This window comes from Oncorhynchus kisutch, linkage group LG21, assembly GCF_002021735.2.
Source record: "Oncorhynchus kisutch isolate 150728-3 linkage group LG21, Okis_V2, whole genome shotgun sequence".
Classification (NCBI taxonomy): domain Eukaryota; kingdom Metazoa; phylum Chordata; class Actinopteri; order Salmoniformes; family Salmonidae; genus Oncorhynchus; species Oncorhynchus kisutch.
Window position 1 is genome coordinate 27187147 of NC_034194.2, and position 14637 is coordinate 27201783.

Genomic DNA, 14637 nt, shown 5'->3' on the forward strand with positions numbered 1-14637 from the left:
CAAAACAACAAAGTAAGCTGAATAAGACCAAACATGTATGAAGTCATTTATAATATTACTTCTGATATAAATGAAGGAACTATTAATAACCAATAAACTTTATGACCTATTCCTTCTGCTATTCTGCTTTTTAATTTACTATTTTCATCCATCTTGAAAAACCAACAGGACATTCACATATACTGTAGTTGTACATTTTCTGAATAACCTCTATAATCCTTTGTGCATTTTCAGTAAACCCAGAACATGTCAGAAATACACTGAGCACTGGAACCAGGAGAGAGTGTGGAGTTTCACCAAGCTTTATTTACATGCCCACCATTTCTTATACAAACTAGATTACAATTCAAAATGGAATACACAGGAAAAATACCCACTAACATCAACATCGTCGAGAAGAAGCAAAGTTACTACAGAGGTCAAAGAGCAGAGGGCATAGGTGACAGGAGAGCAGGTGGGGGACGGGGCTAACGAGGGGTGTAAAGTTCTAGGATCGAGAAGAGCTTTGACATGGACACGGGGGCAGTACTGTGCTGTGGCTGGCATGTGCCACCATTATGGGGCCAAAGGAGCCATCCGGTTTCCTCTAAACGCAGTAGCAAAGAATGCATCTGTTCTGGGCTGACTGGGTTCTTTCATCCCTTCTCTGTCTGCCTGTACACTATAGACATGTTGAAATGCAGTGCTAATGGCATGATGGCTTTGGACATCTCTCTTCCAGAGAGAAAGGTCAAATGCAGAGATGAGTCTATAGGGTAAGGTGCAGTGAAGAGCTATAGAAGACTCTTGGTTTGTTGGAAGTCACAGGTTCCAGAGACGGATGGGGTTAGAAGACGTCAAGCTTAGGGGATCTACTCTCCTGGCTGTGTGTACGGGGACTCATAGAGATTCTCATCATACCGAGTAAGCTAAGTGCACCACTGGTCTACGACTTTTAGTGCTATTAAGCACTCACAGATTTCCAAGAAAAACAAACATCTTGACTTTATTGTCTGATTACATTAAACTAAATGACCAACAAATATGTGGACACCTGCTCATCCACCATCTCACTCCAAAATCATGGGCATTGATATGGAGCTGGTCCCCCCCTTTGCTGCCATAACAGCCTCCACTCTTCTGGGAAGGCTTTCCACTAATGTCGGAACATTGCTGCAGGGACTTGCTTCCATTCAGCCACAAGAGCATTAGTGAGGTCGGGCACTGATTTTGGGCGATTAGGCCTGGCTTGGCATTCCAATTCATTCCAGGTGTTCGATGGTGTTGAGGTCAGGGGTCAGTGCAGTTCAGTCAAGTTCTTCCACACCGATCTTGACAAACCATTTCTGTATGGACCTTGCTTTGTGCATGGGGGGCATTGTCATGCTAAAATGGGAAAGGGCCTTCCCCAAACCGTTGTTGCTCCTAGACGTTTCCACTTTACAATAACAGCACTTACAGTTGACCCGGGGAAGCTCTAGCAGGGCAGACATTTAACGAACTAACTTGTTGGAAAGGTTGCATCCACTAATGTGAAGGGGTGTTCACGTACTTTTGTATATATAGTGTATTTTAGTGGTTATTTATACAGAACATTTGTATAATACCCGTATAAACGGTATTTATATGAAAATGTTTTAGGTTGACAATAATTATGTTACACAATTATGCTGCTACAGCCATTCATTCCAATTTAAATCGTTTGGATTTCTCTCTGACCAATATGGCTGTCATTTTCACCCCATTCTGAAACTATGAGGGTTCATCACAAATCTCCTTTAGTAATTTCATAGGATCTCTATGGGGTGGGGGCTGTCATGCCGTAAACCTCAGGTAACCCTTCTACAGTTGATAATCTACCCAGCCATGCAAACACACTCCTCTGCCTCAACCTCTGGCTGACGGACAAACACACACACGTTTGTTCGTTTGTACACTATTTTACAGGATAGACAGGACGGGGCAACCCTCTGGATAAAGACCCCAGACACAGAAGGGGTACCAGAGGCCCAGATGCTGCTACAAGCATGGTTTCCTGGTTCTCTATCTATCTGGTTCAGCAACAATGGCGTTACTAATATTAGCATAGCATCCACCCCCTTACCCAGCAAGTAATGTTCTGTTCTTTCTTCAACTCTACCTTCCGAGGTATCATAAAAACCAAGGGTCAAGTACTACATGAGTATATAAGGTCATAGAGTAAGTATATATATGCATTTCATACAGTTCATAATGCATAAATATATACATGCACACAGAGGGGGTGCTGTATGCTCCATGAAGGATAACGAAGGATAACATATCCTCGTGAGACAAAATCAATAAACGAGATCAATAAACGAGTCACACACACAAACACACACTCAGGAGATACAGGAGAGACCTGTTAGGAGCACCAGGCGTGTCTGCGAAGGGTGTGTGTGTTAGGGGTGTGTGTGTGTGAGGGGTGTGTGTGTGTGTGTTAGGGATGTGTGTGTGAGGGTAGTGTGTGTGTGTGTTAGGGGTGTGTGTGTGAGGGGTGTGTGTGTGTTAGGGGTGTGTTGTGTGAGGGAAGTGTGTGTGCGCGTGTCATGATTCCCATATGAGGAGAAAAAACTACAACGACATAAAAACAAACGACTGGACCGAGTGAAGAGTCAGATCCTTCTCCTGATTTCTTTCTTCTCTTCCGCTTGAAAGGTCATAGTTCACAGGTTACAAGTTTACAACACAAGCAATAGTTCTTTGCCAACATGTTGTTGTGTGTTCTGCCATGGAGATGGGACCTGGTGTAACGTTGGAACGGGCTAGCTCCCTCTTCCCCCTGAGTGATGGTATATGCATATAATAACACGCCCACAACGAAACAACAAGCAGAGCTAAAACACAAATCCCTGCTCTTATTTTTCACTAAGTGTGTGTGTGATGTGTGTGTGTGTTCATGCATGTGTGTGTGTTCATGCATGTGTGTGTGTGTGTGTGTGTGTGTGTGTGTGTGTGTGTGTGTGTGTGTGTGTGTGTGTGTGTGTGTGTGTGTGTGTGTGTGTGTGTGTGTGTGTGTGTGTTTGTGTGTGTGTGTGTGTGTGTGTGTGTGTGTGTGGTGTTGTTTTGGCTGCCAGCATCTCCTACATGTTGTTTCAAGTAATTTGGCAACATACACAGATAGCTTATCGTTTCACTCAAGAAAAACAAAATGGCTGCCAGAGATGGAGGAGGCTAACTGTACAACCTCCCGGCCTCTCAGTGCCACCCTGTCGTTGCTACGACTACGGCTACAGCTCGGCGGGGTCCGCCGGGCCAGATAGGTAAAATGCACGGCTTACTAGCCTGGACTCAAACACTGTTTACATCATAGCACCAGTTATGGCGTGGAAATGTACACAATGCTAGGACATAGGTATTTATTTTGGCTACATATGCTGTACTACAACACGTTGACATACCCCACCCATTAACTAGAAAGAAGGTCTAAACTCCTCCTCCTCCTCGGCTCTTCCTTTAAGTTGAAGCTTCCACTGTACTGTACACAGATCCATGACAGACTTCTTCTTCTTGTTTTTTTTCTATTTTTTACAGGTTTTTTTCTATAAGGCATTTTAAAACCGTGACTAATCAATCAAACTCATGTAAAAGGAAAACAACAAAACACCAGAAACCTGAAATGCATGGCATTATTGTTTGACATCATCGGTGTGTGTGTAACGTGTGTGTGTGTGTTGTCGCTATTTTGAGTGCAGAAACTGTCTCATTCCTCTCTTTCATTTCATCAATAGTTTTTTTATAAAACAACTGTGGTGCAGAAACAGTGATGATGGTAAAACAGGAATTTAAAAACAAACCTAAAACATTTAAAATCACTGAGTGAAAACAGAGGAAGATTTTCCAACATAACACATCCCAGAAATCACTGTATTAGATTTTACACCACATCACTTTTGTGTATCTTTTGTCCTTTTCTTCCAGGAGCTACTTGTACACTACAACCTTGCTTGCCAAATGTCCTTGTTTCCCAAAAACCCTTCAAATAAACAAAACACAGCCCCTCTCGCTCTGTATCTTTACAATAGATTTTGTCCGACTGGTATTTGCTCAAAGGAAGATTGCATAATTCTGAGATGAGTTTGTTGTGATGATTTCAGATTGTTTGTTTGTTTTGCAGGGGTCTTTGAGGATCTGACGGTCACGTCTTGTGAGTCTGTGTACTTCAAATCATTCATGGTCCGTCAGAGTGGGAGAAAAGGTACATTTCTCTAGAGGAGGTCTTGTGTAAACAGAGGGGTTTTATTCCATGTTGTGCTGATGGCAGGCTTGGCAAAAAGGATGCTTTGTGTCTGATCTTCTCTTGCTCTACAGTTTGTACCTGGAAAGAGAGAGATACAGGAACTGACATCAGGTATGAGTGGATGAACTGTATCTGATAATCAGTAGCTGATTCAGTTAAAAACACACCACTCTTTCATAAATTACTGTCTAGTAACGATTAATATGCGTTCCCTATTCACACATTCAAACTCCCTCCCTCTCTCTCTCTCTCCCTTCCTCCCTCTCTGTCTCTCTCTCTCTCCCTCTCTCTGGCTCTCCCTCTCTCTGGCTCTCTCTCTCCCTCCCTCGCTGTCTCTCTCTCCCTCCCTCTCTATCTCTCTCTCTCCCTCCCTTTCTGTCTCTCTCTCTCCCTCCCTCTCGGTCTCGCTCTCCCTCCCTCTCTGTCTCTCGCTCTCCCTCCCTCTCTGTCTCTCTCTCTCTCTCTGTCTCCATCCCTCTCTCTCTCTCTCCCTCTCAATTAAATTAAATTAAATTAAATTGACTTTATTGACATGGCAAGTTCATTATTACTTACATTGTCAAAGTATACATATCGAAATATATATATATAAAATATATATATATTTATATATAATGGTGGGACCAACAGCAACAATAATAGTAGTAGTGGACATGGGATTACCATTAAAAAACACTATAACAACAATATTAATGAGAACAATGATCCATTAAAGCAATGGTAGTAGACCAGTGTCAACATGACTGAGAAGACACATGACATGGTATGAAAGACAAAACAAATGGGAAATATTATCGACATTACTTTGCACTTTTCACTGGCTGTCCCTCAGGTTGTGGCAGAAGGACACATATTTGGCTGCCAAAACTGCACATTTTGGCTTTTCACCTAATAAATATTAGATTTTTTCTTCATCTTTTATAGTTTCAAATTCTTTGTATTGAATTATAATTTTGGGAAAGAAATATTCTCTTAGGTCTGAGTATTTGTCAGAGTGTAATAGGAAATGCAGCTCTGTCTCTACCTTGGAGCAGAGTGAGCACAGCCTGTCCTCTCTGGGCAGCCAGGTTTGTCTGTGACGACCGGTCTCTATAGCCAGACTGTGCTCACTGAGTCTGTACCTAGTCAATGTTTTCCTCAGTTATCTATCAGTCACAGTGGTCAGATAGTCTGCCACCAAGTACTGTATATTTAGTCCTAGATATGTGTAGTTTTTGGTGTGTTCTAATAGAACTGTGTCCAAATAGAATTTATATTTGTCATCCTTATTTCCGGACCTTTTTTGGAATATCAATATTTGGTGTTTTTAGGTTAACGGTCAGAGCCCAGGTCTGACAGAACCTGTGGTTAACGGTCAGAGCCCAGGTCTGACAGAACTTGTGAAGACGATCTAGGTGCTGCTGTAACCCCTCCTTAGTGGGAGACAGCAGCACCAGGTCATCTGCGGACAGCAGACACTTGATTTCAGTGTTGTGTAGGGTGATACCAGGTGCTGCCAATTCTTCTAATGTTTTTGCCAATATATTAATGTAGATAGTTAAATAGTGTTGGACTTATTGGGCATCCCTGTTTCACTCCCCATCCCTGAGAGAAGACGTCTGTTTGCTTGTTGCCAATTTTAACCGCACATTTGTTTTCAATGTACATTGATTTAATAAAATCACGTTTTCCCTACAATACCACTTTCTATTAGTTTATAAAAAAAGACCTTCGTGCCAAATTGAATCAAATGCTTTCCTGAAATCTACAAAACACGAGTAGATATTGCCTTGGTTAAAAAAAACATTTTTTTATCTGGCAAGTCAGTTAAGAACAAATTCTTATTTTCAATGACAGCCTAGGAACAGTGGGTTAACTGCCTGTTCAGGGGCAGAACAACAATTTTGTACCTTGTCAGCTCAGGGATTTGAACTTGCAACCTTTCAGTTACTAGTCCAACACTCTAACCACTAGGCTACCCTGCCGCCCCGGTTTACTTGTTTATCAATTAGAGTGTGGAGGGTGTAAATGTGGTCTGTTGTACAATATTTTTTTAGAAATCCAATCTGGCTTCTGCTCAGGACGTTGTGTTCGTCAAGGAAATTATGTAGTCTGCTATTTATAATACTGCAGAGAATTTTCCCCAAGTTGCTGTTAACGCAAATTCCTCTGTAATTATTTGGGTCAAATTTGTCTCCATTTTTATAGATTGGTGTGATCAATCCCTGTTTCCAAATATCGGGGAAAATACCTGCAGTGAGGATAATGTTGAAGAGTTTGAGTATAGCCAATTTGAATTTGTGGTCTGTATATTTGATCATTTCATTTAAAATACCATCAGCAACACAGGCCTTTTTGGGTCTCCCTCTCTCTCTCTCTCTCTCTCTCTCTCTCTCTCTCTCTCCCCCTCTCTGTCTCTCGCTCCCCCTCCCTCTCTGTCTCTGTCTCTCCCTCCCTGCCCCCTCTCTGTCTCTCTCTCTCCCTCCCTCTCTGTCTCTCTCTCTCTCTCCCTCCCTCTCTCCCCCTCCCTCCCTCCCTCCCTCCCTCCCTCCCTCCCTCCCTCCCTCCCTCCCTCCCTCCCTCCCTCCCTCCCTCCCTCCCTCCCTCCCTCCCTCCCTCCCTCCCTCCCTCCCTCCCTCCCTCCCTCGCCTCCCTCCCTCCCTCCCTCTGGCACTAATAGCAGTCCCAGATGGACAGTGACATGGACACTGACCTGCTCTGCCCACTCTAGGGTGTGGCCTTTCTTTCAGCCAGGGACCCAGCTCTGGGGTCCCTGCTTGGTGCTGGTAAAGCTGCCCAGATTGGGTCCGTTCAGGTTGGTCAGGGAGTCAAAGTTAAAGTCCAGGCCATCTGCGTCCATCAGCTCGTTTCTGATGATGGACTCCATGTCACACTCCAGGCTCCCGTTAAACATGTCCAGGTCCAGGTCGGTTGGGAAGCGGTCAGGGCCTAGTGAGCAGATCCCACCGTTTCCACCAACGCTCCCGTTCAGGAAGAGGGACGAGTCAATCTGCATCATGGAGGAGCCGTTTGATCCAAGTCCCAGTGGAGAGTGCAGGAGCTGCTGCTTGGCGTTGGCCAGGCTGTTGGCCTCGTTGTTCAGGCTCGGACCCCCATTCAGTGTCCTCAGGGAGCCCTGGTTGTGGTTGTGCAGGAGCACCCCCTGCCCTAACGCTGTGGTCCCAAAGGTCATCATGGGGTCGCTGCGGAGAACAAAGCCTCGCCTGGAGTTCTGGGAGATAACAGCGGCGGCGCTGGCTTGTGACATCAGTGGGTCAGACTGGGTCATCATGACGTTGCTGTGGCTGTGGCCCTCTGAGCTGAGCAGATCCTGCAGGGTCTGGCTCCCGAAGCGGGAGATGCAGGAGAAGGACGTCTGCTTGTTCTCCTGGATGGTCTGCATGGGGGCGGGCCGCAGGGAGGAGCCTACTGTGAGGGGACCAAATATGGAGTTACAGTAGCCACCGCCGCCTGCACCATTAGAGGGGGATGGAGTAGAGGGAGAGGTGGTTGGGGAGGAGGAGCCCAGTCCGGCAAGCTTGGAGCCAAAGCTGAGCCCGGAGGATCCTCTCTGGGTGGCTGGTCCAGTTGGGGTGGGGGCCAGGGCGATGTTATCCAGCAGCTCATCCATTAGGTCATCCGTCAGCCCCTCGTTCAAGTTCATAGTGCCCGCCAGGTCTGCCAGGCGAGGCAGCTCTGTGGGCAGTCCCTTCCCATTGGGCGTGGGGGTGTTCCCAGGCGACAGTGCCTCGCCGGGACTGGAGTAGAGCATGGGCGATAGTGGCGGCTCATCGTCCAGCAGCTCGTCCAGCTCTGGGTTGGCCAGGATGGGTGAGAGGCGCCCACTCAGCGTGCTGGCGTTGGAGTTGGTGCGTGAGCGGAAGTCTGTCCAGGCATCCAGCTCCTCACTGCTCCGTGATGTGGGGCTGCCCGGCCACTTGGAAAGCCCCGAGGGGCTGTCTCCGCCCCCCTCGCCGGCCACCACTGCCTGAAGGGCCGCCTTCTTCTTGGCTGCGCGGCCGCGGGCGGACTTGGTGTACTTGTTGCTGTTGTCCATGGAGACAGCACGGCGCCGGGGGGCCTTCCCGCCCTTCCCTCCCTCCGGGTTTATCATCCACCAGGAACTCTTTCCCGTTCCCTCGTTCTGGACACGGATGAAACGACTGTGGAGGGAGAGGTTGTGCCGGATGGAGTTCTGTCAGAGAGAGGGAGAAGAAAGAGAGAAAGTTTGTTAGAGTCCACTACAGTGCTCAAAATCTTACAATGTTATTAAGCAAACTATGCAAGTCCTCAGCAGAGTCTTCATATTCTTTTCATTCTCATATCAATGATTGTATGAATCATGATCATTAAGTCCAGGCACATTTATTTCTAAACCACCCATTAAGTTTGTAGTAGAGCAGAACTATACGTTCTTTGGGGCTAGTGTTCCTAGAAGACTAGAGCACCAAGCCCATTGCTTTGACTGTTCATTCACTGCTGAATGGACAGCCCCAGATAGCAACACATTAATAACATGCAGCAACAATGTTTCGAAGTGTGTGTGTGGCAGGGGGATTGTGAGTCATCGCTGGTGTGTATTGATCTGAGACGAGCTCCTTCATGTTCAGAGCAGAGCGGGGAGGCACACAGTAGGGGACCGGACAACACACACACACACACACACACACACACACACACACACACACACACACACACACACACACACACACACACACACACACACACACACACACACACACACACACACACACACACACACACACACACACACACACACACACACACACACACACACACACACAGGGCAGGCAGGTAGCACTTATTCATCATCAAATACTCAATTGGTTTGTTTATATAACAGGGATATGCCTGAATAATACCCCAGCATTGTCAGATGAAAACCTGACTAGAGTGCAGAGCAGGGACTAGAGATTGTCATTATTACAAGTGGGTTGACTTGTGGTGAGGACGCAATGAAATCATTAAGGAAGCAAGAGGGACTTGTCGTGATCACGAGGATAATGAGTTCTATTTAGAGTATACAGTAGCAGAGACACAGAGGGAAACATAGTAAAGTTTTACCCAACAATCTGTATTCACATCAGATCTAATGATGTTTGAAGCTGTTGTTTTCTAACTCCTGATTGGATCTAGAGTGCCAGTAACCTCAGCTATGTGATCCTGAGTGGAAAAGTTGGTAAGAATGTGGTGCTAGCAATTCCAGGGTCGTGGGTTCGATTCCTGCTGGAGGCATACTATTCTTTGTTTATTGAAGTCTATAGGAACCTCACAGTACAATAGAAAGCAGGTCAGGACTTTCCAGTTATCTCATTACTGGATGTGAGAGATGAAGTTTATGATTGCATAATGCCCTCAGTCCAATTAAAGGCACTATACTACCATACTACTCCCAGACCACTCACATACATGTCCATCTGGCCACACACACAAGATAACACCCATCTATCCGCAGCCATCTGGATGCTTCAGCTGACATGCTTTCATATACCATGGCCCGTTTATGGGAGTAAGGAATTACCTCTCTCTCTCTCCTATCATCACGAGAGGAAAGAAATCATGATTTTCTTCCCTCTCATAAACAGACATGGGAAGATTGTGCAAGAACAAACCTCCAGACTGGTCTATTGATTACATCCTCTGCTCACAGGATGAATGGACACAACTACTTAATGATGTGTGTTATACACAGAGTGATGGCTGTGCATGGCTCCTCCACAAACAGTAGGTTTTCCACCAAACCTGTTTCAACACACATACATCAGTAGGCCATTTAACTGATTATACACAGGGATGCAGCCCAAAAGAACTGAACACACTGAGGTACTGCAATGGATGTCCATCCATCCCTCGTTACATGTTCCAGTTGCTTTCCAAACATAGGTTTTTCTATGGTCCTGAGGGAGACTCGCATATCCACAGATATAAAACAACCCAACCAGCTTCTAAAACAAATTCATTTTAATCTGTGTGTTTTATCTCCACCCCAAAACAGAACAGATTTTTGGGTTTGAATCAGAGAGACAAAGTCGTTTGGGTTTTTGTAGGAATCACATTTGATTTATTTCAACCAGTCTCGTTTTTCCCTTCCTCTGTTACAGTACATTGACAACGTGGATTGGATTGCTATTCTGTTCGGAGAAGGCTCCATCAGTCAAGCCTTGAGGCTGTGTGTATCTGTGGTTGTGTGTGAGCACAGCAGTGGTATTGGCTGAAGGATAGGCTTCTGTCTTCCGAGCTACACTGAACCTGTGACGTTGAGTGTGTGTGTGTGTGTGTGTGTGTGTGTGTGTGTGTGTGTGTGTGTGTGTGTGTGTGTGTGTGTGTGTGTGTGTGTGTGTGTGTGTGCATGCTTGCCTGCCTTGCTGTATTTACATGCAAATGAGTTCTTGCAAACGTGTTTGTTTACAGAGACATGAATATCAATACAGCATGTGCACACTCTGTGTGTAACGCATGTACATGAAACTGTCTGTGTGTAACGCATGTACATGAAACTGTCTGTGTGTAACGCATGTACATGAAACTGTCTGTGTGTAACGCATGTACATGAAACTGTCTGTGTGTAACGCATGTACATGAAAATGTCTGTGTGTGTGTGTACATGAAAATGTCTGTGTGTGTGTGTACATGAAAATGTCTGTGTGTAACGCATGTACATGAAAATGTCTGTGTGTGTGTGTACATGAAAATGTCTGTGTGTAACGCATGTACATGAAAATGTCTGTGTGTAACGCATGTACATGAAAATGTCTGTGTGTAACGCATGTACATGAAAATGTCTGTGTGTAACGCATGTACATGAAAATGTCTGTGTGTGTGTACATGTGTATGTGTGTGTAGGTCTGTACTATGAGGTAAGATGAGGAGCGATACCAAGGAGACCAGTGTTTACAGCCACCCAGCCAGTCAGCCACCCAGCCAGCTAGTCAGCCACCCAGCCAGCCACCCAGATAGTCAGCCAGTCAGCCACCCAGTCAGCCAGTCAATCAGCCGCCCACCCAGCTAGCCAGCCAGCCAGCCACCCAGCCAGTCAGCCACCCAGCCAGTCAGCCACCCAGCCAGCCAGCCAGCCAGCCAGCCACACAGTCAGTCAACCACCCAGCCACACAGCCAGTCAGCCACACAGCCAGTCAGCCACCCAGCCACACAGCCAGTCAGCCACCCAGCCAGCCAGTGAGCCACCCAGCCAGTCAGCCACACAGCCACACAGCTAGTCAGCCACCCAGCCACACAGCTAGTCAGCCACACAGCCAGTCAGCCACCCAGCCAGTCAGCCACCCAGCCAGTCAGCCACACAGTCAGTCAGCCACCCAGCCAGTCAGCCACCCAGCCAGTCAGCCACACAGCCACACAGCCAGTCAGCCAGTCAGCCACACAGCCACCCATCCAGTCAGCCACACAGCCAGCCAGCCACCCAGCCAGTCAGCCAACCAGCCAGTCAGCCACCCAGCCAGCCACCCAGTCAGTCAGCCACCCAGCCAGCCAGCCACCCAGCCAGTCAGCCACACAGCCAGTCAGTATCTCCAGAGGCATGACATGGCTGCATTATTACAGCAACTAAAGAACAACAGCACCAGAACATGCACACTCTCACTGTCTGTCAAACTGTCTGTGTCTGTCACACTCTCACTGTCTGTCACACTCTCACCGTCTGTCTCTGTCACACTCTCACTGTCTGTCTCTGTCACACTCTCACTGTCTGTCAAACTGTCTGTCTCTGTCACACTCTCACTGTCTGTCTCTGTCACACTCTCACTGTCTGTCTCTGTCACACTCTCACTGTCTGTCAAACTGTCTGTCTCTGTCACACTCTCACTGTCTGCCTCTGTCACACTCTCACTGTCTGTCTCTGTCACACTCTCACTGTCTGTCTCTGTCACACTCTCACTGTCTGTCTCTGTCACACTCTCACTGTCTGTCTCACTCTCACTGTCAGTCTCTGTCACACTCTCACTGTCTGTCTCACTCTCACTGTCTGTCTCTGTCACACTCTCACTGTCTGTCTCTGTCACACTCTCACTGTCTGTCTCACTCTCACTGTCTGTCTCTGTCACACTCTCACTGTCTGTCTCACTCTCACTGTCTGTCTATGTCACACTCTCACTGTCTGTCAAACTGTCTGTCTCTGTCAAACTCTCACTGTCTGTCAAACTGTCTGTCTCTGTCACACTCTCACTGTCTGTCAAACTGTCTGTCTCTGTCACACTCTCACTGTCTGTCAAACTGTCTGTCTCTGTCACACTCTCACTGTCTGTCAAACTGTCTGTCTCTGTCAAACTGTCTGTCTCTGTCACACTCTCACTGTCTGTCAAACTGTCTGTCTCTGTCACACTCTCACTGTCTGTCAAACTGTCTGTCTCTGTCACACTCTCACTGTCTGTCAAACTGTCTGTCTCTGTCACACTCTCACTGTCTGTCAAACTGTCTGTCTCTGTCACACTCTCACTGTCTGTCAAACTGTCTGTCTCTGTCACACTCACTGTCTGTCACACTGTCTGTCTCTGTCACACTCTCACTGTCTGTCAAACTGTCTGTCTCTGTCACACTCTCACTGTCTGTCAAACTGTCTGTCTCTGTCACACTCTCACTGTCTGTCTCTGTCACACTCTCACTGTCTGTCTCTGTCACACTCTCACTGTCTGTCAAACTGTCTGTCTCTGTCACACTCTCACTGTCTGTCAAACTGTCTGTCTCTGTCACACTCTCACTGTCTGTCAAACTGTCTGTCTCTGTCACACTCTCACTGTCTGTCAAACTGTCTGTCTCTGTCACACTCTCACTGTCTGTCAAACTGTCTGTCTCTGTCACACTCTCACTGTCTGTCAAACTGTCTGTCTCTGTCACACTCTCACTGTCTGTCAAACTGTCTGTCTCTGTCACACTCTCACTGTCTGTCAAACTGTCTGTCTCTGTCACACTCTCACTGTCTGTCAAACTGTCTGTCTCTGTCACACTCTCACTGTCTGTCAAACTGTCTGTCTCTGTCACACTCTCACTGTCTGTCAAACTGTCTGTCTCTGTCACACTCTCACTGTCTGTCAAACTGTCTGTCTCTGTCACACTCTCACTGTCTGTCAAACTGTCTGTCTCTGTCACACTCTCACTGTCTGTCAAACTGTCTGTCTCTGTCACACTCTCACTGTCTGTCAAACTGTCTGTCTCTGTCACACTCTCACTGTCTGTCAAACTGTCTGTCTCTGTCACACTCTCACTGTCTGTCTCTGTCACACTCTCACTGTCTGTCTCTGTCACACTCTCACTGTCTGTCTCTGTCACACTCTCACTGTCTGTCTCTGTCACACTCTCACTATCTGTCTCTGTCACACTCTCACTGTCTGTCAAACTGTCTGTCTCTGTCACACTCTCACTGTCTGTCAAACTGTCTGTCTCTGTCACACTCTCACTGTCTGTCTCTGTCACACTCTCACTGTCTGTCAAACTGTCTGTCTCTGTCACACTCTCACTGTCTGTCTCTGTCACACTCTCACTGTCTGTCTCTGTCACACTCTCACTGTCTGTCTCTGTCACACTCTCACTGTCTGTCTCTGTCACACTCTCACTATCTGTCTCTGTCACACTCTCACTGTCTGTCAAACTGTCTGTCTCTGTCACACTCTCACTGTCTGTCTCTGTCACACTCTCACTGTCTGTCAAACTGTCTGTCTCTGTCAAACTGTCTGTCTCTGTCACACTATCTATCTCTGTCAAACTGTCTGTCTCTGTCACACTCTCACTGTCTGTCAAACTGTCTGTCTCTGTCACACTCTCACTGTTTGTCAAACTGTCTGTCTCTGTCAAACTGTCTGTCTCTGTCACACTATCTATCTCTGTCACATTGTCTGTGTCTGTCAAACTGTCTGTCTCTGTCACACTCTCACTGTCTGTCAAACTGTCTGTCTCTGTCACACTCTCACTGTCTGTCAAACTGTCTGTCTCTGTCACACTCTCACTGTCTGTCAAACTGTCTGTCTCTGTCACACTGTCTGTCTCTGTCTGTCAAACTGTCTGTCTCTGTCACAATCTCACTGTCTGCCAAACTGTCTGTCTCTGTCAAACTCTATGTCTCTTTCAAACTGTCTGTCTCTTTCACATTGTCTGTTTCTGTCAAACTGTCTGTCTCTGTAAAACTGTCTGTCACTGTCACACTGTCTGTTAAACTGTCAAATTGTCTATTTCTGTCACACTGTCTGTCTCTCTGTCTCTGTCAAACTGTCTGTCTCTGTCACACTGTTTGTCTCTGTCACACTGTCTGTCTCTGTCACACTGCCTGTCAAACTGTCTGTCTCTGTCAAACTGTCTGTCTCTGTAAAACTGTCTGTCTCTGTCACACTGTCTGTCTCTCTGTCTCTGTCACACTGTCTGTCTCTCTGTCTCTGTCACACTGTCTGTCTCTG

General features: G+C 46.7%; 1 protein-coding gene across 1 annotated transcript in view; it reads right to left on the minus strand.

The window, feature by feature from the left end:
• Positions 1–274: 274 nt before the first annotated feature.
• Positions 275–14637, minus strand: part of foxo3b (forkhead box O3b) — a 93789-nt gene continuing 79426 nt past the window's right edge. The window contains exons 2-3 of the mRNA XM_020471374.2: positions 6933–8414; positions 275–4318 (exon numbers count right to left, since the gene is read on the minus strand). Of these exons, the coding sequence (XP_020326963.1) occupies positions 6966–8414 (1449 nt within the window). The 3' untranslated portion in view covers positions 275–4318; positions 6933–6965. The remainder of the gene's footprint in view (positions 4319–6932; positions 8415–14637) is intronic.